This window comes from Hyla sarda, chromosome 2 (assembly GCF_029499605.1).
Source record: "Hyla sarda isolate aHylSar1 chromosome 2, aHylSar1.hap1, whole genome shotgun sequence".
In the NCBI taxonomy this organism is placed as follows: Eukaryota; Metazoa; Chordata; class Amphibia; order Anura; family Hylidae; genus Hyla; species Hyla sarda.
In genome coordinates, this window is record NC_079190.1 from 306,749,241 (window position 1) to 306,772,740 (window position 23,500).

The 23,500-nt window shown below is 42.4% G+C and overlaps 2 protein-coding genes across 4 annotated transcripts in view; one reads left to right on the top strand and one right to left on the bottom strand.

Annotated features, from left to right (window-relative positions):
• The window catches only part of LOC130356319 (colipase-like), a 131,713-nt gene extending 128,345 nt beyond the window's left edge, over nucleotides 1–3,368 (bottom strand). The window contains exon 1 of the mRNA XM_056557644.1: nucleotides 3,297–3,368. Within this exon, the coding sequence (XP_056413619.1) occupies nucleotides 3,297–3,326 (30 nt within the window). The 5' untranslated portion in view covers nucleotides 3,327–3,368. The remainder of the gene's footprint in view (nucleotides 1–3,296) is intronic.
• LOC130356318 (tubby-related protein 1-like) overlaps nucleotides 1–23,500 on the top strand; it is a 218,649-nt gene that overhangs the window by 23,810 nt on the left and 171,339 nt on the right. The window lies entirely within an intron of this gene.

The following is a 23,500-nucleotide window of genomic DNA, read 5'->3' on the forward strand; positions in this document are numbered from 1 at the left end:
ATTCTTTCTATGGAAAAGTGTACCTTCAGCTGTTGTGTAACTACAACTCCCAGCTTGCACAAACAGCTAAAGTGCATGCTGGGAGTTGTAGTGGTGCATCTGCTGGTTGCATAACTACAACTCCCAGCATGCCCGTTGGCTGTCGGTGACTGCTGAGAGTTGTAGTTTTGCAACAGCTGAAGGTACACTGAGTTAAGTAGCAAACCAGTGTGTCTCCAGCTGTTGCATAACTACAATCCCCAGCATCCCCAGCCAAAGTAGTATGCCTCCCGCTGTTGCATAACTACAACACCCAGCATGCCGTTCCGCTGTCCGTACATGCTGGGGGTTGTAGCTTTTGCAACAGCTGAAGGCACACTGGTTGCAAAACACTGAGTTTGTTGCCAAACTCTGTGTTTCACAAAAAGTGTGCCTCCAGCTGTTGCAAAACTACAACTCCCAGCATGCACTGATAGACCGTACATGCTGGGAGTTGTAGTTTTGCAACAGCTGGATGTCCCCCCCCAATGTGAATGTACAGGGTACACTCACATGGGCGGAGGATTACAGTAAGTATCCGGCTGCAAGTTTGAGCTGCGGCAAATTTTCTGCTGCAGCTCAAACTGCCAGCGAGAAACTACTGTGAACCCCCTGCCCGTGCGACTGTACCCTAAAAACACTACACTAACACAAAATAAAATAAAAAGTAAAAAACACTACACTACCCTCCCCAATAAAAATGAAAAACGTCTGGTACGCCACTGTTTCCAAAACGGAGCCTCCAGCTGTTGCAAAACTACAACTCCCAGCATGCACTTATAGACCCTACATGCTGGGAGTTGTAGTTTTGCAACAGCTGGATGTTCCCCCCCCCCCCTCACCCCAATGTGAACGTACAGGGTACACTCACATGGGCGGAGGATTACAGTAACTATTCGGCTGCAAGTTTGAGCTGCGGCAAATTTTCGGCCGCAGCTCAAACTGCCAGCGAGAAACTACTGTGAACCCCCCGCCCGTGCGACTGTACCCTAAAAACACTACACTAACACAAAATAAAATAAAAAGTAAAAAACACTACATATACACATTCCCCTACACAGCCCCCCTCCCCAATAAAAATGAAAAATGTCTGGTACACCACTGTTTCCAAAACGGAGCCTCCAGCTGTTGCAAAACAACTACTCCCAGTATTACCAGACAGCCACTGACTGTCTAGGCATGCTGGGACTTTTACAACAGCTGGAGGCACCCTGTTTGGGAATCACTGGCGTAAAATACCCCTATGTCCACCCCTATGCAAGTCCCTATTTTAGGCCTCAAATGCGCATGGCGCTCTCACTTTGGAGCCCTGTCGTATTTCAAGGCAACAGTTTAGGGCCACATATGGGGTATCGCCGTACTCGGGAGAATTTGTGTTACAAATTTTGGGGGGTATTTTCTGCTATTACCCTTTTTAAAAATGTAAAATTTTTGGGAAACCAAGCATTTTAGGTAAACATTTTTTTTTTTTACATATGCAAAAGTTGTGAATCACCTGTGGGGTATTAAGGTTCACATTACCCCTTGTTACGTTCCCCGAGGGGTCTAGTTTCCCAAATGGTATGACATGTGGGTTTTTTATGCGGTTCTGGCACCATAGGGGCTTCCTAAATGCGGCATGCCCCCAGAGCAAAATTTGCTTTCAAAAAGCCAAATGTGACTCCTTCTCTTCTGAGACCTGTAGTGCTCCAGCAGAGCACTTTTCACCCCCATATGGGGTGTTTTCTGAATCGGGAGAAATTGGGCTTCAAATTTTGGGGGGTATTTTCTGCTATTATCCTTTTTAAAAATGTAAAATTTTTGGGAAACCCAAGCATTTTAGGTGAAACATTTTTTTTTTTTTACATATGCAAAAGTCGTGAATCACCTGTGGGGTATTAAGGTTCACTTTACCCCTTGTTACGTTCCCCGAGGGGTCTAGTTTCCAAAATGGTATGCCATGTGTTTTTTTTTTGCTGTCCTGGCACCATAGGGGCTTCCTAAAGGTGACATGCCCCCCAAAAACCATTTGTCGCTCCTTCCCTTCTGAGCCCTCTACTGCGCCCACTGAACAATTAACATAGACATATGAGGTATGTGCTTACTCGAGAGAAATTGGGTTTCAAATACAAGTAAAAATGTTCTCCTTTCTACCAATTGCAAAAATTCAAAAATTGGGTATACAAGAACATGCGAGTGTAAAAAATGAAGATTGTGAATTTCCTCCTTCACTTTTATGCTATTCCTGTGAAACACCTAAAGGGTTAATACACTTATTGAATGTAATTTTGAATACTTTGGGGGTGTAGTTTTTATAATGGGGTCATTTATGGGGTATTTCTAATATGAAGACCCTTCAAATCCACTTCAAACCTGAACTGGTCCATGAAAAATAGCGAGTTTGAAAATTTTGTGAAAAATTTCCAAATTGCTGCTGAACTTTGAAGCCCTCTGGTGTCTTCCAAAAGTAAAAACTCATTAATTTTATGATGCAAACATAAAGTAGACATATTGTATATGTGAACCCAAAAATGTTTTATTTTGAATATCCATTTTCCTTACAAGCAGAGAGCTTCAAAGTTAGAAAAATGCTAAATTTTCATCTTTTTCATCAAATTTTGGGATTTTTCACCAAGAAAGGATGCAAGTTACCATAAAATTTTACCACTAAGTTAAAGTAGAAAATGTCACGAAAAAACATTCTCAGAATCAGAATGATAACTAAAAGCATTCCAGAGTTATTAATGTTTAAAGTGACAGTGGTCAGAATTGCAAAAAACGCTCCGGTCCTTAAGGTGTAAAATGGCCTGGTCCTTAAGGGGTTAAACATGCTGCATATATATTTCCTCCTTATCTCATAAAAAATTCAGTTTTTGGTATTTACCACTGTTATACCGCTGTTCGCATGGCTATTAGAAAACACATCTATTTTTTTTACTTCTGTGAGCAAATGCATGTGGTGCAAGGTTGTCCATGCACACTTGCTATCTTGCTCACAAGCATTGTTATAATACCCCTATCTTTATTGATTGTGTATCTTTTATATATTTTAGATAATATAATAAATGTTTTCTTTTAACTATTCGTTCACACTATATGATATGGACTTGTACACGCTCTAAATTTTCTGTGTTTTTTCTATGTGAATGGTTCCGAGTGTGAACGGGAGTTGCCGGTGATTGATTGTCTCTGAGCACCTGCCTTCATTCTTGGACCCATATATAAGGGTTCTTAGAACTCCTAATTATTGTACGACTAAGGCCAGCACCTGGCCGAAACGCGTCACTTCCTCCCTGTACCTGTTGCCTCGTTGATGTGAATAAAGCCATATCTTCCTGAGCTGAGCTGGAGTTCTTCTCTTTCCTTGTGATTACTCCAGTATCCAGACCAGGGATTGAGCCGGGATACCTGCTTCTTGTAGTCTATTCAGGATATATGGGAGGGAAACAATAATGTGGAGTCATTATGGTTAGAAATATATGTAGATTAAAAAAAAATTCTGATAGGGGTTTGCTAAAACCCACTGAGGCAAATAAACAAGGCAGCAAATCAGAATGAGGTGATAATAATTGGGGACTTTAACTATCCTGATATAAAATGGGAGACTGAGACCTGTGAATCTCAGAAAGGAAACAGGTTTCTGACTATAGCTAAAGACAAATGGTGCTGGGCCCAACCAGAGGGGGGGCCCTACTGGACTTAATATTAACCAACAGATCTGACAGAGTAACTAATGTGTAAGTAGGACACCTAGGAAATAGTGCTCATAATATAATACATTATAACTTGTTCTTCAATAAGGGAATATCTCAAGGGGCCACAAAAACAATGAACTTTAGGAAGGCAAAGTTTGATCAACTCAGAGAAGCCCTTAACAATATAAATTGGGATAATGTCCTGAAAAACAAGAATACTGACACTGAATGGGAGACTTTTAAAAATATCTTAAATTCTACCTTATGGGAATAAAATGGTCAGAAATAAAAGAAAGCCAATATGGATGAAAAAAATGACAATAAATGACAAAAATAAAGCATTTAAACTACTAAAACAGGACGGCAGTAAAGAAGCATTAAAAAGTTATAGAAAAAATTTAAAATATGTAAAAAAAAATAGAGATTCATTGTCAAAGAGAGTAAAACTAACCCCAAAATGTTCTTTAACTATATAAATAGCAAAAAGGTTAAAAATGAAAGTGTAGGCTCTTTAAAAAACAATAAAGAAGAAATTATAAATGGGATCAGGAAAAAGCAAATATATTAAATTCTTCTCCACTGTATTCACTGAGGAAAATGAAATGCCAGGTGAAATACAGCGAGAGAAGGTAAACTCCCTAGTACAGGTTACCTGTCTAACCCAGAAAGAAGTACAAAAAATACAAAAAATCTAAATAGACAAATCGCCAGGTCCAGATGGCATTCACCCCCATGTGCTAAAGGAATTAAGTAATGTAATAGACCTTTACTTTTAAAATTCAGGGACTCTATAGTAACAGGCACTGTTCCCGAGGACCGGTGCATGGCAAATGTGGTGCCAATATTTAAAAAGGGGTCAAAAGATGACCCCGGGAATTATAGGCCTGTTAGTTTAACCATACAGACAAAGGGAATCCAGCTCTCAGGATGTAGAAGAGGATAAGACGTAGCTTTTAATATCTCATGTTAAAATGTCCCCCCCCCCCCCTTTTCCTTCTTTTTTATTTTTTGGGTTTGTGATCGATTTTGGATAATTTTAACATGAGATATTAAAAGCTACGTCTTATCCTCTTCTATATCCTGAGAGCTGGATTCCCTTTGTCTGTATGGTTCTCATTTACGGGAAGTGGCCCGGATTCATCCCTGCTCCAGGTGCTTCTACCCAGCCCAAGTCAGTCCTACATACTACAAGTGGATGGTGAGCTGAGCATTTTTTCCTTTCCTTTGTTGCTGTTAGTTTAACCTCCGTTGTATGTAAATTGTTTTAGGGTTTTCTAAGAGATTCTATTTTGGAGTATCTTGATCAAAATAAATGTATGACTTCAAATCAGCATGGCTTTATGAGGGATCGGTCCTGTCATACTAACCTGATCAGTTTTTATGAGGACGTGAGCTCCAGACTGGACAAGTGGATGTCGTATATCTGGATATTTCCAAAGCATTTGATACGGTGCCACATAACCGGGGTTCTTTACTGTAAGTGCAGTGAGACTGTGGAACTCTCTCCCGGAGGAGGTGGTCATTGTGAACTCAGTAAAGGAGTTCAAGAGGGGCCTGGATGCATTTTTGGAGAGTAATAGCATTACAGGTTATAGATTCTAGATCTATAGGGACAAAAATTTTATCCAGGGATCTATTCTGATTGCCATATTTGGAGTCAGGAAGGAATTTTTTCCTCTACTATGAGGGTTTTTTTACCTTCCTCCTGGATCAACTCTGTAGGGACTCATTAGGGTTATAGGTTGAACTTGATGGACTCTGGTCTTTTTTTCAACCTTACGAACTATGTTACTATGTGTACCTGATTGTACTAAGCATGCATCTCAGTACAGAGCATATGTGTGTACTTGACTGTTCTAAGTGTGTGTCTCTGTAATGTGTATACGTGTGTACCTAACTGTACTGAGCGTGCATGTGTGCATGTGTATATTGAGCGTATGTGTGAACCTGACTGTACCGAGTTTGTATGTGTCTCTGTACTGAGCGTTTGCGTGTACCTGACTGTTTTGAGTGTGCATATGCATGTGTCTCTGTCCCAAGTATACGTGTGTGCCTGACTGTACTGAGCGTGCGTGTGTGTCTCGGTATTGAACAGACATCTGTACTTGACTGTGCTGAGTGTGCATGTGCATGTCTCTGTACTGAGTGTACATGTGTACCTGACTGTACAGTATGTGCATGTGTCTCTGTACTGATCGTATATTTGTCCTTGAATGTATTGAGTGTGCATATGCATGTGTCTCTGTACTGGGCGTACATTTGTACCCGACTGTACTGAGTGTGCATGTGTGTGTTTCTGTATTGAGCATACACATGTTCTTGACGGTGCTGAGCGTGCATGTCTCAGTACAGTCAGGTACACTCAGCACAGAGCATACATGTATCTCTGTACTGAGCTTACATGTGTATCTGACTGTACTAAGCATGATGTGTCTTACTGTACTAAGCGTTCATGTGTGAACATGACTGTATGCATGCATGTGTCTCTTTACTAAGCATACATGTGTACTGAGTGTGCGTGTCTCTGTACTGAATGTAAGCATGTTTCTGTACTGAGCATATGTGTGTACCTGACTGCACTGAGCATGCAAGTGTTTCGGTACTGAGCATACATGTGTTTCTCAGTATATTTGAGGACTTTTATAAAATCATCAAACAGGATCCCTTCCAAAAAATGCAGAAGAAACTGACTGGAATAATCCAGGAAGCTACGCAAGAAGGTATTCTCAACAAAAATGAACAAACATTTCTGCAAGTAATTCAGTTCCAATGGCAATAAACTCTATTTTTACTTTCTTCCAAAAATACACAAATCCCTTACGCATCCCCCTGGTCATCCTATCATTTCAAATAAAAATTCATGTACCAGTAATCTTGCACATTTAATAGACCGCTACTTACAAAAGTATGTCATCAACCTTTGAGCTATCTTTGTACCCCTTGGGAGCAAGTATATCAGATGATAACTTGCGATGTCACTGCACTATACACTAATATCCATCACCGTTTGGAACTTGCATGTGTAGAATTATTACTATTATGTCCATTGACCAAATTCCAGAGCTCTCAACAAACCGATTTGAACTGCTTAAAAACGTGAAGTATTCTGGATTTATAAGTTGTTCACGATTACTCCAAAAGGGTTAAATGAAATCCTAGAAACTATTCTATGACTCCACATTTTGGCTTTTTCATCTATTCCTCTGTTTTTCACATATGTTGCAAGTCTGTATTTCAACATCATTACCTTTTCACAACACCGGTATCATTCTCCACATTCCCTTGATCCCCTGTTGGTCGATGCTCATAATGTTTATCTCTTATTCCATACGCATCTACCCTAATTTTACCATTTATATTGTCCTGATCAGTTGTTGCATATGTGCATTGTACATACAGTAATTACCTTTAGCATATCATTATTTCCAGTTTAGCTGCCACTTACATCGTGCATATAACTACAGTTGCCTCATATATATATTTTTTATGTTTTTTCATATTATACTTACCACTTGTTCCCCTTGTTTCTGCCTTATGCAGCATTACCTTTGCACCTATCCAGCAGACCGTGTCCCACAGTCGGCCTGGTACTAAAACCATCCGTTTATACTATTCCTACTTACTACCATCTCCAGAGCGCACTGTTCTAATACCACTTTCATTTCCAGATGATCATTTACACTCACCGGCACGTGGGGCGCACGGTCTCATTGCCGGCGACTTTACACCCAGTCCTTTATATATAACATATCATTTCTCCGATGCACCACACGCAGCACTCCCCCCACGTGCAGAGGGGAGGTGAAGAACACTGTAGTGCTGTTGCAAAGTGTACCTGCAAGGGTTATTCCTCAGTCTCGGGTCTTCCAGCACATGCGAGCGGCCACAGCTCCGCCCCGCCAGCCCTTCGCAGTCACTCCTCCTTAGCCTGCAGGGAGGAACGAAAAGTCTACCCCGTGTATCAGTTAGGAAGTATTTCTCAGCTGGACCCAGCTTGAAATTCCCTGGGCGCAGCCATCTTAAAGGCTCCGGCAGCTGCGCCTGTATCACCATATCAGTCCACCGCTGCGCAGACTCTGCGAAAGTCAGCAAGGGATATAAGTAAGCGGCATACATCAGGGGACCCCAGCACATTGCTGGATTTCTTAAAGCGACTGCTCATGCAAAACTTCTTAAAGGGACAGCGCACTCCAGACTTCTTATAGCGACAGCGCACTCAAAACTTCTTAAAGGGCCAGCGGACTCCAGACTTCTTAAAACGACAGCTCACTCAATCAAGCCTGCAAGATTTCAGCACCCAGTTCTCCAGGACCATTAGACGAGGGTGCTTCTTCAACCCCAGCGGTTGGATCATCACCTGTTTTGGAAACTCGGAGGGTTCTACCATCTCCAGTTCAGTGCAACAGTTTAGGAGTTCCTGTAGCTGCACCAGTCTTCTTGGGGAACCCCGTTCTTCCCACCTACAATGGGGACCCCTTCACTTTGCGAGATTTTAAAAAGATGCAAAGCCTTTTTGTTTTTTATTCTTTTCCCCCTAATCAACAGGTGCAGTTGCTCATTGGAGCAGATCTTTGAGAGTCTGTACCAAGTGTTTGAATTTTATTCCCCGTCAGAGGTACATCTCTGCCTGTATGAGAGACGACAGAAGCCAGGTGAGACCCTCCGAGCTTATGCTGTAGCCTTACAAAATGCCCTAGAGACTGTATTGATGGACAGATTTATTGATGGGGCTCACAACAAATGGGACAAAGCCCAACTTAGAATGTTAGCGGTACAGAACCATAGTTTGTCATTCCCCGCTTTTAAGAGACTTGCCATCCAAGTTATTGAGTCCGAAGAAGGTAGCACCTCTCCCTCCGAGACACTAGGGGCATCCGTCAGGTCAGTGCCACCATCACCACCCGCTCCCATGCCAGTACCACCTGCCTTGGTGTCTGCTCTTAATTCCTTGACAGTGAAGAAAGCACCAGTCATGTTCGGTCCAATACAGCTAGGCCAAAGCCTACAAGTCTGCAGCCACATATAATCTGTAAGTCTCATCTTTGTCTACAAGTCAAGTTTCTACTGTCCCTACTAAAGTCATAACAGTAGCACAGTGGCCTACATCATCATTATTACCACTACAAGTCCAAGCAAGCCTAAGAGGCTGTGTCACGGTCACCTCTGTGGAAGTTGGCTGTAAGAAACGTTATACTGTCTTCTTCAGTAAAGTTCCAGTTGCATCAAAACCTACTTTGGACTCTCATTTAATATATGCCGTTTCTGAGTTGGTTGTCGGCGGTGCCCTACACCATACAACCACATCCTGGCGTCACGAACACTATAAGGGATTATACTACCATCTGTCCTTGGGGTATTACCACCTGCCCCTACTACTACCTGCACTACACCACCCGGGTACCAGGGTACCACAGGGACATGGGGGGAGAATGTGACACTGGGACATGTGACAAAGGGGGAGAATGTGACAAGGGGATATGTGACAGGGAGGGGGGATGTGACATGGAGGGAAGATTGTTACGGGGGGGGGATTGTGACATGGGTGGGAGAATGTGACGGGGGAGATTGTGACATGGGTGGGAGAATGTGACGGGGGAGATTGTGACATGGGGGGGAGAATGTGACGGGGATATGTGACATAGGAGGAGAATGTGACAAGGGGATATGTGATGGGGGATGTGACATTGAAGGGGTACTCCGGTGCTTAAACATCTTATCCCCAGTCCCGCAGCTGGGGACCCCCGGGATCATGCACGCGGCACCCCGTTTGTAATCAGTGCCCAGAGCGTGTTCGCTCTGGGTCTGATTATGGTCGACCGCAGGGCGGCGTGTGACGTCACGCCTCCACCCCCGTGTGACGTCACGCTCCGCCCCTCAATGCAAGCCAACGGGAGGGGGCGTGATAGCTATCACGCCCCCTCTCGTCGGCTTGAATTGAGGGGCGGAGCATGACGTCACACAGGGGTGGAGGCGTGACGTCACACGCCGCCGGCCTTGCGGTCGCCAGTAATCAGTCCCGGAGCGAACACGCTCCGGGCACTGATTACAAACGGGGTGCCGCGTGCATGATCCCGGGGGTCCCCAGCTGTCCTGGACACGGTGATCAGGCGGGGATGGGTCTCTGGTGACCCGGTGGCCCAGAATATAAGGGTGATTGTCGCTGTTTGAGACAGCACCAATCCCCCCCATACAGCTGGAGTGAGGCACTTTTGAACTTTTGGCATACCCTTTGGCACTGGTGCCACCTCACGCTCGCCGTGATTGGTCGTCCCAAAGGGTATGCCAAAAGTTGTAGTTATACAACAGCTGTAGGTACACAACTACAACTCCCAGCATCCCTTTGGCAGTCTGTACATGCTGGGAGTTGTAGTTATGCAAGAGCTAGTGACACTTTTTTCCACTAGCTCTTGCATAACTTGGATGCATGGACAGTCAAAAGGTAATTATATTGGGGGAGATTTATCAAAACCTGTGCAGAGGAAAAGTTGACCAGTTGCCCTTGGCAACCAATCAGATCGCTTCTTTCACTTTGCAGGGGCCTTATTAAAAATGAAAGAAGCAATCTGATTGGTTGCCATGGGCAACTTGGCAACTTTTCCTCTGCACAGGTTTTGATAAATCTCCCCCATTGTAATTATGCAAGAGCTAGTAGAAAAGAGTGCCAATAGCTCTTGCATAACTGCAACTCCCAGCATGCACAGAAAGCCAAAGGGCATGCTGGGACTTATAGTTTTATGCCTCCCAACATGCCCTTCGGCTGTCCGTTTATGCTGGGAGTTATAGTTATGCAACAGCTGGAGGAACACTTTTTGATAGAAAATAAATTCCCCCAGCTGTTGCATAACTACAACCCCCTGCATGCACCAACATTCAAAAGGCATGCTGGGCATTGTAGTTATGTACCAGACGAATGTACATAAATACAACTCCCAGCATGCCCTTTGGCTGTCTGTGCATGCTGGGAGTTGTAGTTATGCAGCAGCTATTTGCACTTTTATTCCTCTAGCTGTTGCAAAACTACAACTCCCAGCATGCACGGACAGCCAAAGGGCCTGCTGGAGTTGTAGTTGTGTGCCTCAAGCTGTTGCATAACTTTGGCATGCTGGGAGTTGTAGTTATGCAACAGCTAGAGCACACGGGTGGATTTACGGTAAGTTTCCCACGCCGAGTTTGAGTTGCAGAAAATCCACCATTGCCTCAAATGCGCATGAAGCTCCCTCACTCCCTTTCAATGCATAAGTTTAGAGCCACATATGGGATATACTCATCTTATGTGGTCTATTTACTTACCTGTAAATGCAAAATCCAACATGTTGGTCGAACAATGCAGACACTTAGTGCTAGAATGAATAAGCACCGTAACAATATATCTATTAATTTTGAAAGAGTGGAATGTAGGTTTCTTTGTGGGTTTTAATTCCCTACAATTTATTTTCCACGGCATTTACTAAGGTTTCCCTACATTTTCCACTTTCCCTACACTTAGCTTTTTTTTACACATGCTCTGATCTGTCTGGTTTTCCTCAGCTCAAATCCACATCATTTTATGTGGAAACCTTAGCAAATATGTTGGGTTTTTGTGAAAATTTCGGGAACACACCCCTTTTTTTAGATCCCTGAAAATGTATTTAATCGCTACCAAAGACTTATAAATAGGGAGTCCTTTTGAAATTTTAAACTTAATACCTTGTCCCCTGGAGGTCTTATTTATTTTGGTTTTCTTGTATTTATATTTCAGTCTACATTTTAAATCATGTGATTTAGTATCGATAACTTAACTTCGCTGTAACGTAAGTGGTGACGCCTATGAATGTGTCTATTTCTCTGTTGATCTACTGTTGTAATACACGCCTGAGGAAAAGTTCGACACGGCCTTGAAACGCATTGCGTGTTTGTAATCAAATACTACTTACCTTATTGAAGTCGATCTCCTTCCTCAAGCTGGCACAAGCTGGAAGCTTCCCATTCCTATTTGTCTCTATTCTCTGTTTATTGTATGTCCCTCGTGGCATTGGAAGCCGCAGCAGCTGGATTCAATTATTACTACTGAAACAATTGTAAGTGCTGTGCCTGAAGTCTGCACAACCTGAAAAGGTGAGCACGTTTCCTGACATATATCAAAGCTCTGTTTGGTCTCATAAATCCTACACAAGGGAGCACTCCCGGTTTGTTTTGATCTATGGAATCTGGAACGGTTAACCAGAACAACAAAACAAGACTTGGAAGAACATCATCCATTGTGATCTAGAAAGCTAGAAAATATATATAATTAACATATAGGGGAGGGTTACATGGGAGGGATAATGTTCGTCTCCTGTCTTTTATAAAATCTATATTTTCCGTCACCAAGGGAAGGAAAATCTCAATTTTTATGTCAAGACAGGAGACTTCACATTATGCAAGTTTAACCCCTTAAGGACGCAGGACATACTCAAACGGCCCATTTTTCGAGTCCTTAAGGACTCAGGACGTTTGAGTACGTCCTGTCAAATCCTGGCCCCCCGCCACTAGCTGGAGGGGAGCCGGTGCCCGATGCCTGCTGAAATCGTTCAGCAGGCATCAGGGCATATCGCCCAGGGGGGGTCATTATGCCCCCCCCATGTTGGCGATGGCCGCAGATCGCTGGACAATTCAGTCCAGCGATCTGCGGCAGATTCCGGGTCAATCGGGTCTCCAGTGACCCGGCGACCCGGAATTACAGGCTGTTCGGGGCCGTCTCCGACGGCCCCGAACAGCCAGAGCCTGCTGGGGTGAGGTGGCACTGGTGCCACCTCACGATCGCCCTGATTCGTCGGCCGGTCAGGGCGCCCGCTGCGGGTGTCACTCCCGCAACCCGCTCCGCCCCTCTTCCGGAGGACGTGAGCGGGTGCGGGACGTGCACCCCAGGTGCTGGGGACCCCGATCCCCGGCGTCAATGTTGGGATCGGGGCCCCAGGAGCGACGGCCGCGGCAGCGACGACGAGGGACTGATGTGATACGGCTGGATCGTTGGAGGTGAGTGACAGCCTCCTGCTGTTGCTTAGCAACAGCTCCCAGCATGCAAAAAGGGCATGCTGGGACTTGTAGTTTTGCAACAACTGGAGGCACATTTTTCTATGGAAAAGTGTACCTTCAGCTGTTGTGTAACTACAACTCCCAGCTTGCACAAACAGCTAAAGTGTATGCTGGGAGTTGTAGTAGTGTATCTGCTGGTTGCATAACTACAATTCCCAGCATGCCCGTTGGCTGTCGGTGACTGCTGAGAGTTGTAGTTTTGCAACAGCTGAAGGCACACTGAGTTAAGTAGCAAACCAGTGTGTCTCCAGCTGTTGCATAACTATAATCCCCAGCAATCCCCAGCCTCCAGCTGTTGCATAACTACAAGACCCAGCATGCCCTTCCGCTGTCCGTACATGCTGGGGGTTGTAGCTTTTGCAACAGCTGAAGGCACACTGGATGCAAAACACTGGTTACCAAACTCGGTGTTTCACAACCAGTGTGCCTCCAGCTGTTGCAAAACTACAACTCCCAGCATGCACTGATAGACCGTACATGCTGGGAGTTGTAGTTTTGCAACAGCTGGATGTTTCTCGCCCCCCCCCCCAATGTGAATGTACAGGGTACACTCACATGGGCGGAGGATTACAGTAAGTATCCGGCTGCAAGTTTGAACTGCGGCAAATTTTCTGCCGCAGCTCAAACTGCCAGCGAGAAACTACTGTGAACCCCCCGCCCATGCGACTGTACCCTAAAAACACTACACTAACACACAATAAAAAGTAAAAAACACTACGTATACACATACCCCTATACAACCCCCCTCCCCTCCCCAATAAAAATGAAAAACGTCTGGTACGCCACTGTTTCTAAAAGGGAGCCTCCAGCGGTTGCAAAACTACAACTCCCAGCATGCACTGATAGACCGTACATGCTGGGAGTTGTAGTTTTGCCACAGCTGGATGTTCCCCCCCCCCCCCAATGTGAACATACAGGGTACACTCACATGGGCGGAGGATTACAGTAAGTATCCGGCTGCAAGTTTGAGCTGCGGCAAATTTTCTGCCGCAGCTCAAACTACCAGCGAGAAACTACTGTGAACTGTACCCTAAAAACACTACACTACACTAACACAAAATAAAATAAAAAGTAAAAAACACTACATATACACATATCCCTACACAGCCCCCCTCCCCAATAAAAATGAAAAACGTCTGGTACGCCACTGTTTCCAAAACGGAGCCTCCAGCTGTTGCAAAACAACTACTCCCAGTATTGCCAGATAGCCACGGACTGTCTAGGCATGCTGGGAGTTTTACAACAGCTGGAGGCACCCTGTTTGGGAATCACTGGCGTAGAATACCCCTATGTCCACCCCTATGCAAGTCCCTAATTTAAGCCTCAAATGCGCATGGCGCTCTCACTTTGGAGCCCTGTCGTATTTCAAGGCAACAGTTTAGGGCCACATATGGGGTATCGCCGTACTCGGGAGAAATTGTGTTACAAATTTTGGGGGGTATTTTCTGCTTTTACCCTTTTTAAAAATTTAACATTTATGGGAAAAGAGGCATTTTAGGTTAAAAAAAAATTTTTTTTTACATATGCAAAAGTCGTGAAACACCTGTGGGGTATTAAGGTTCACTTAACCCCTTGTTACGTTCCCTGAGGGGTCTAGTTTCCAAAATGGTATGCCATGTGTTTTTTTCTTGCTGTTCTGGCACCATGGGGGCTTCCTAAATGCAGCATGCCCCCAGAGCAAAATTTGCTTTCAAAAAGCCAAATGTGACTCCTTCTCTTTTGAGACATGTAGTGCGCCAGCAGAGAACTTTTCACCCCCATATGGGGTGTTTTCTGAATCGGGAGAAATTGGGCTTCAAATTCTGGGGGGTATTTTCTGCTTTAACCCTTTGTAAAAATTTAAATTTTTTGGGAAACCAAGCATTTTAGGTAAATTTTTTTTTTTTACATATGCAAAAGTTGTGAAACCCCTGTGGGGTATTAAGGTTCACATTACCCCTTATTACGTTCCCCAAGGGGTCTAGTTTCCAAAATGGTATGCCATGTGGGGTTTTTTGCTGTCCTGGCACCATAGGGGCTTCCTAAATGCGGCATGCCCCCAGAGCAAAATTTCCTTAAAAAAAGCCAAATGTGACTCCTTCTCTTCTGAGACCTGTAGTGCGCCAGCAGAGCACTTTTCACCCCCATATGGGGTGTTTTCTGAATCGGGAGAAATTGGGCTTCAAATTTTGGTGGATATTTTCTGCTATTACCCTTTTTAAAAATGTAAAACTTTTGGGAAACCAAGCATTTTAGGGAAATTATTATTTTTTTTTATATATGCAAAAGTCGGGAATCACCTGTAGGGTATTAAGGTTCGCTTAACCCCTTGTTATGTTCCCCGAGGGGTCTAGTTTCCAAAATGGTATGCCATGTGTTTTTTATTTGCTGTTCTGGCACCATAGGGGCTTCCTAAATGTGACATGCCCCCCAAAAACCATTTGTCGCTCCTTCCCTTCTGAGCCCTCTACTGCGCCCGCCGAACAATTAACATAGACATATGAGGTATGTCCTTACTCGAGAGAAATTGGGTTTCAAATACAAGTAAAAAATTCTCCTTTTTACACCTTGCAAAAATTCAAAAATTGGGTCTACAAAAACATGCGAGTGTAAAAAATGAAGATTGTGAATTTTCTCCTTCACTTTGCTGCTATTCCTGTGAAACACCTAAAGGGTTAAAACTCTGACTGAATGTCATCTTGAATACTTTGGGGGGTGTAGTTTTTATAATGGGGTCATTTATGGGGTATTTCTAATATGAAGACCCTTCAAAATTTGTTCAAAATTTTGTGAAAAATTGGAAAATTGCTGCTGAACTTTGAAGCCCTCTGGTGTCTTCCAAAAGTAAAAACACGTCAATTTTATGATGCAAACATAAAGTAGACATATTGTATATGTGAATAAAAAAATAATATTTGGAATATCCATTTTCCTTACAAGCAGAGAGCTTCAAAGTTAGAAAAATCCAAAATTTTCTAATTTTTCATCAAATTTGGGGATTTTTCACCAAGAAAGGATGCAAGTTACCACAAAATTTTACCACTATGTTAAAGTAGAATATGTCAGGAAAAAACAGTCTCGGAATCAGATTGATAACTAAAAGCATTCCAGAGTTACATAGTTACATAGTTGGTACGGTCGAAAAAAGACATATGTCCATCAAGTTCAACCAGAGAATTAAGGGGTAGGGGTGTGGCGCGATATTGGGGAAGGGATGAGATTTTATATTTCTTCATAAGCATTAATGTTATTTTGTTCCAGGAATGTATCTAATCCTGTTTTAAAGCTGTTAATTGTTCCTGCTGTGACCAGTTCCTGAGGTAGACCGTTCCATAAATTCACAGTCCTCACGGTAAAGAAGGCGTGTCGCCCCTTGAGACTAAACTTTTTCTTCTCCAGACGGAGGGAGTGCCCCCTCGTCCTTTGGGGGGGTTTAACCTGGAACAGTTTTTCTCCATATTTTTTGTATGGGCCATTAATATACTTATATACGTTTATCATATCCCCCCTTAAACGTCTCTTCTCAAGACTAAACAATTGTAACTCCTTTAATCGCTCCTCATAGCTAAGATGTTCCATGCCCCATATTAGTTTAGTCGCGCGTCTCTGCACCCTTTCCAACTCCGCAGTGTCCCTTTTATGGACAGGTGCCCAAAACTGAACAGCATATTCCAGGTAAGGCCGTACCAATGATTTATAAAGGGGGAGTATTATGTCCCTGTCCCTTGAGTCCATGCCTCTTTTTATACATGACAATATCCTGCCGGCTTTGGAAGCAGCAGCCTGACATTGCATGCTATTCTGTAGTCTGTGATCTACAAGTACACCCAGATCCTTCTCTACCAGTGACTCTGCCAGTTATTAATGTTTAAAGTGACAGTGGTCAGAATTGCAAAAAATGGCTGAGTCCTTAAGGTGAAAAAGGGCTCAGTCCTTAAGGGGTTAAAGCTTAAATACTATGCATAAAAAAATACAAGCATAAACATAGGTACAAAAAATCTAAACATATAAGGAAAGGTATATGAGAAATATAGAGACATGAGTTTCAGGTCTAAAGTAGAAGGTTTTGAAGACAGATTCTGAAAACCAATTGGCTGCTTTGAGAAGGTCAGAGAGAGAGAGAGAGAACCTCCTGTTTGAAAATTTTTAGCAGATACTGCTCCTCTAGTAGATGAGTGCTAAAAGTAGATATATCTATACCTACAAGGGACATGGATTGTTTGACCCATATTGCTAAAGCCGGAGAAGAAACCGGTAAGTGAGGTTTACAGTAGGAAATGAGAAGGTGAGAAAACGAAGGATGATGGAGAGATTTAGTTCTGGATTCATAAGCTTTAAGGCAGCAAACTACACAAAGTTTGTCTTGTAGAGGAAAAGCGGGATAAAACACTTCACAAATATTTGTTTTAGTGCCTCTATGGATCCTTAGTTTAAAAGATAAGAGTTTAAAAGATAAAGATTCATTGTCATCCCAGGTTGTAAATAATGAAAGAAGTACATTGACACCCCAAGTGGAAAGATATTTAGGACGAGGAGGATGCTTAAAGCACATACCCTTAAGTAGTTTACATATTAAGGGGTGTTTACCAACTTAAACAGACTGAAAAGGAGTGTAATAAAAATAGATAGCAGAACAGTATAGACTTAATGTTCTGTAAGGTTTCCCAGCATCAAAAGATGCAGAAAGAAAATTTGAAATATGGACGATAAGTGCATGAATGGGATCCAAATTCCGTTGTGAGCACCAATGAACCCATTTTCTCCAGGCTGATCCGTAAGCAGATCTGGTACCTGGAGCTCAGGCTTCTGTGAGGATATCTCAAGTTGACAAAGAAAATTCTGAGTCAACTGTAATTGGCCAGATATCTGCCATGCCACCTGAGAAAGTTGATTCGAAAGGATCAAGGGATGTGGATTTCCGAAGGATCCAGAAGAAGAGAAGGGTATTATGGATTTTCAGCTGGTCTAATAGCATTGCAAGAATCTGAGGGAACCACGACTGAGCCAGCCATCATAGGGTGATCAGAACTAAGGTCGCCCTCTGAATTAAGACTTGAAGAAGAACTCTGGGGATTAGAATCAAATGCATATAGCGTTCCTGGGGCCGGATCTGAAGAAGAGCATCTATTCCTAAGTCCTCCGGATCGGGGCACCAGCTGAAGAAGTGGGGAATTTGACAGTTGAGACAAGATGTGAAGAGATCTCTTTGGAAAAGACCCCATAAGGGATTGATCTGATTGAAAATTGGCGATGTTGGCTAAGAGTCTCGATTTCATGCCTCCCAGAGGGTTGATATATTGAACTGCTGATTTTCCATACATAGGAGTATGCAACAGTGAGGCATGTCTCTCGCAAAGTTCTTTAAGGCGAAGAAGCGTGCCAGAAGTTCCAGGCAGTTAATGTGAAGTTGAGACTTAGTGGGACCGTTTTGCTCCTGTGGAAATGGTAAGCACTTCCCATCGCAGAAGACTTGCTTTGGATTCCAAGATGAGATCCGGTTTGGAATAAAATATTGTTTTGCTGTTCCACTCCTGAACGTAATTTAACCACCATAGAAGTTCTTCTCTTGCTTCTAAGGATAGACGAATCTCGTCTGAATAGCCTAGGCCTTCTCTCAAATGTTGGATCATCAAATGTTGGAGAGCCCTGTAATGTTGAGGAGCAGGGAATTTAGCCTGAATTGAGGCTGAGAGTAAGCCCACGAATCAGATTACAGAATGTAAAGATATTCGATCCTTGTTGAGAAGAGATCGAATCTCTTTCCGAATCGTTTTCAATTTCCTTGAGGGAAGGCTTAAGAGAGCTGATTGTTGATCAACAATCCTAAGAATTCTACTTACTGCGAGGGAATAAGTTTGGACTTCTCAAAATTGATCAGGAATCCAAGACTGGTCAGAAGAGATAGGGTCCAATCCATATGAAGGTATGCTAGAGAGATGGAATGAGCCATAATCAATATATCATCTAGATAAAGTATAAGACAAATGTCACGAGATCTCAGAGCAGCCACCACTGGTTTTAAAAGTTTCGTGAACCACCATGGGACTGACGATAGGCCGCATGGAAGGCATGTAAATTGCCATTTTTGGTTGTGCCAAATGAATTGGGGAAGGATTTGCCCAAAGGATGAATAGGAACAGTCACATAAGCATCTTAAATTTTTATCAACCAATCTCCTAGTAATAAAATATCTCTTAAAAGATGGATGCCTTCCATCTTTAAAGGTTGATACCAGACAAAATTGTTCAACAGTTTTAGATTTATGACCAGCCGGTAACCTCCATCCTTCTTTTTCACCAGAAAAAGTTTGCTGACAAAACCCGCAGAGTGTAGTGGTACTGGAGACATAGCATTTTTTAAATAAATGTCTTTTATCTTCTCATCTATCAGAGATTGATCTTCTAGAGAAAAGTGGATTGGACAAGGAAGTCGAGATTGGATGGGGTTGGACATGAACTCTGTTTGATATCCCATAACAGTGTTGAGAATCCAGTGGTCGGAAGGAATCATACCCCAATTATGAAAAAAATATAATAGTCTTCCGCCCACTGGAAGGGAAAAAGGAAGTAATGATTGACTTACCAGGTGCAGGTCTGGAATGGGGTGAAGATTGATCTTCGTTGCCCTCTAGTTCTCCATGGACGTCCCCGATAGGGGTAGAAAGGAGCAGCTGGGTAGGTAGGGGCTTATGTATATGAGGACCTTTCTGTTTTGAATCAGCCTCTCTGTGGGGGTCTGTAGTGGGGAGGACAGCTGGGGAAACGACCATGCCTTTTTCCAGCCCTGCCGAAAACCTTATTTGAAAAGACACATTTTAAAGAGCTTTGTGCCTTGTCTTTTGAGGCAAAAAGCCCGACATATTTACTAATTTCTTTTATGAATTGTTCACCGAACAATAGACCATCAGTGGGGGTAGATGTTTCGGAGTTGTGGGTCCCATTTAAGAAGTATCAAACATCTGCGCTCGGCACACAATGCATTAGCGTTTCCAAAGAAACATACAGAACGCTAAACCCAACCCCTGAGTACATGGACATCAATCGGAGTATCGAAGGCAATAGACTCCCCTGTTAAATCCAATATTTTTTTTTTAAATAAAGTCTAAAAGATATAATGCAAAATATGTACAGCGCTGGCTATGAGCCTGTATACTGTGGAGCTGTGGAGTTTGTTAGTATACCATGTGTACGGAGTTTGTTTTGCCGTTATATGTGGCTACTGGTGGTTAGCATATTTAAATATACAGGTAAAATATGTAAAAATATATAGTATGTAAATTTCTTTTGTTGTACCAACATTCAGGATGACAATTATAACTTATAATATGTAGTTATTTCTGGGTGAACAGTTTGCTGACATGATATAAGTCCTGGTGTCTGCAAAAATGGAAGATTGCTTTGAGGTTGCTTAATAACTTGTGTGCATACTAAGGTACACTAAGCCTGTAAATAAGGAAAGTCATATGGCATTGTATGCCAACACCAGAAATGCTTTAAAGTAAAAGGACAGTAAATTCCTGTCTTCTGTAGAGGTTATTGCATCATTGCTATGTGCCGTTCCTTATGATTTCGGAGAGAAAGCTTATGCATATATTTAGTGTGATGGGTGTGCGCTGCTCACCGATGGAGATCCCACTTAGCTCTCACACTTAACCGTCATAAGCTCAAGCCGGTCTCCTCCTCGCTGTCCGTCTGGCAGGGGTAAGATCACGGCGGGCCTAGGGAGGGAGAGGTCAGCTGGTGGAGGTCTGTCGCTGGAAGTAGATGATGACGTTTACAGATGATAATCACTCTGCAACTTATATGGAAATTCAATTGTTCTTCTTAATAGATATAAGCGGCTATGTGCTCCTGATATGGTTGTGTACTGGGTAACCTGGCTAGACGCGATTAGAAACTTCCTTAGTCTCTTTTTTCAATAGCTGCTGATGTAGTTTGAAAGCCCATTCTCAGTTTTCTTATATGGTTTGCAAGTATGTGATTGATTGTTAATCAAGCTCTGCAAAAAATCTGAACTGGACCAGAAAACCAGAAATGGCCCAGGGGGATTGAACTTTGTATATACACATAATAGTATGCGATGCAGTAAATATAATATAATAGAATGGATTAAATACAATAAGTAGAAATTTAAAGTGGACACTCTGAGGTCTTCTAATGGTCATTATATTAAAATTAAATATAATTAATAAAAATAAAATAGGTAAAATGGGACAAAATATAAATGGCATGAAGAAAAACTACTAATGTGGTTTGTGATACAGATTATAATGTGTGTTCAAATTATTGCTGTACAGTCTAATATATTAAAGACATATACGGTAGATCCAATAAAGAAATGTATAATATGTATTTTTGAGGAGTGCGATGGATATACCGTATATGGATATTTAAAGACATATACGGTAGATCCGATAAAGAAATGTATAATATGTATTTTTGAGGAGTGCGATGGATATATATATGGATATAAAGTTGTAAAGTATAAAGCATATTGGAAAAAAGGAGAAAAAAAAGGAGAGAAAAAAAAAATAATGAAAAAATAAATAAATTAATAAAAAAAAAAAAAAAAAAAAAATATATATATATATATATATATATATATATATATATATATATATATATATATATATAAATAGTAATGGATAACAACTGTGGCAAATAGACTATAGTGTTGGAATGATGTCTGCACTAGATATATGCCAGAGATACAAGGAAGTGTTGTGTGAATTATTTTTTGGGGTCCTTTTGAAGAACTCTTTTAAAGAGCGGGAATGAATAGGGGAGGGAGGGGTTCAGGCACTGATTACAGTCCGGCTTTGACTCCTCTTTCTGGGGGTGGTCTGTCTCCTGCTATATGAACCTAAAAATGTCAAGTTCTGCGTTGAGACCTTTCAGAGCCAATGTTTCCAATTGATATATAATTTTGGACTCTGCTCTAGACATTTTGGAGGTGAAATTGCTACCCCTCCAGTCTGGATTTACTGTTTGGAGAGCTGCAAAGGTGGTACCTCTTAGGTGACAGTTGTGGTACTGTTTATAATGTGATGAAAGGGTGTGCTTTTCGTATCCGCATTTAATGTTATAGAAATGCTCTGCTATTCTTTTCTTTAGGGTTCTGGATGTGCGGCCTATGTACTGTTTGGAACATGGGCATTGTATTATGTATATGATATTTTTACTATTGCAGGTGAGGAATTTTTTTTATTCTATGTTGTGTGTGATTGGTAGAAGATGTCATTACTTCTGTCTTTTAGGAAAAAGAGGTGGCCTTGCAGTTATTGCATTGGGTGCATCTGTGGAAACCTTTTGAACCTGATATCATAGTCTATGGTTTTTCACGTTGTGTGATAACGGTGGACTTGGTGATGGGGGCTATTTTGAGGGCCAAATTGGGGGCTTTGGTGAATACAATTGGTGGTTGTGAGGGTAAAGACTATCCTATTGTTTTGTCTGTTTGTAGTAAATGCCAGTTTTATTGATGATTTTTTTTATTTGGCGTATGCTGTGTTAAAGGGAAGTACCAGTTTAGCTGTTTGTTGTGTTATGTTTTCTGCAGGTGATGGTTGTTTATTTTCAAAAAAGATTCTCGGTTTTGTATTTTTGCTTTCATAAGTGAATTGTGGTGACCCCGATTTGTGGGGTTACCACGCGTGATGGGTGTAGGTGGATGGGGCAGATGGTGTTAACCCCAGGGGCAAGATGTTATTAACCCCTAATGTTCGTGACACCAGAATGGTTTTTGGGAATCTGTAACCCCCCCAAACATTTCCCCGTTATCCCAAGGTTAGGCAGGGCAAAAAGAGTCCATGACCAGGTTATGGTTGACAGAGGCTTAACTGAGGTTAGACAGGTGTTAAACTCTTTACAGCTAGGCCAGAATCCCAGAGAGTCAGCCAGTAACACGGAAAGGGCCCGTGTTTGGGGTTGCAATACTTTTGGATCAGACTTCCATGCAGCCACTCTGACTATAATTGACTTGACTGTTAACTTGACTTGGTTGTAGGTGGAGACAGTAGACATAGATGGCTGGACTTACTGACATATGCAGGCTTGTGCGCAGGCTTTATAGCCTCCAGGTGTACTGGATGCTGGATCTGAGGTCTGTGCTTAGCTGTGCCTCAGCAAAGGTCTGGTGTAAGAGCACAAGAGCTGTGGTAGAAGAGCGAGATTGTAATGGCTCCTCCTCTTATAAAGGGGCGCTGAGCCAGAAGCCCATAGGTCAAGCTGCAGGTCATGTATTTTACTGGTGCTCTCTGGGTAACATGTGATAACATAGCATGTGATAACTCCGAAGGTCCTTTAGACATATGTCCTTTTATACTTTATATACACATAATTCATAACCTTGTACTGACTAGACATAGTAACACTAACTTTATTATGGGGGAAGCACTGCAGGAGAGCCCCCAGGACACTGAGGGGCTCAACCTGACAGGGCCTAAGTACTGTACTGGGTTATACCCTGTACTGGGACATTACAGAATCGTGTATAAATTTTTCTGGATAATGTTTTTGTTGGAATTGTGCCTTTAGTTCATTGGCTTCTATTTCAAACTGTTGGATGTGTGTGCAACTGCGCCTAATATGTCTGAACTGTCCGTATGGTATGTTTGTAAGCCATTGAGGTAAATGGCAACTGTCGAACCTGATGTAACTATTTAAGGATGTGGGTTTGCGATAGGTGCTACAGATGAGACTGATGTTGTGTACTCTTCAAAAATACGTATTATACTACTCATTTCTTTATCGGATCTACCGTATATGTCTTTAATA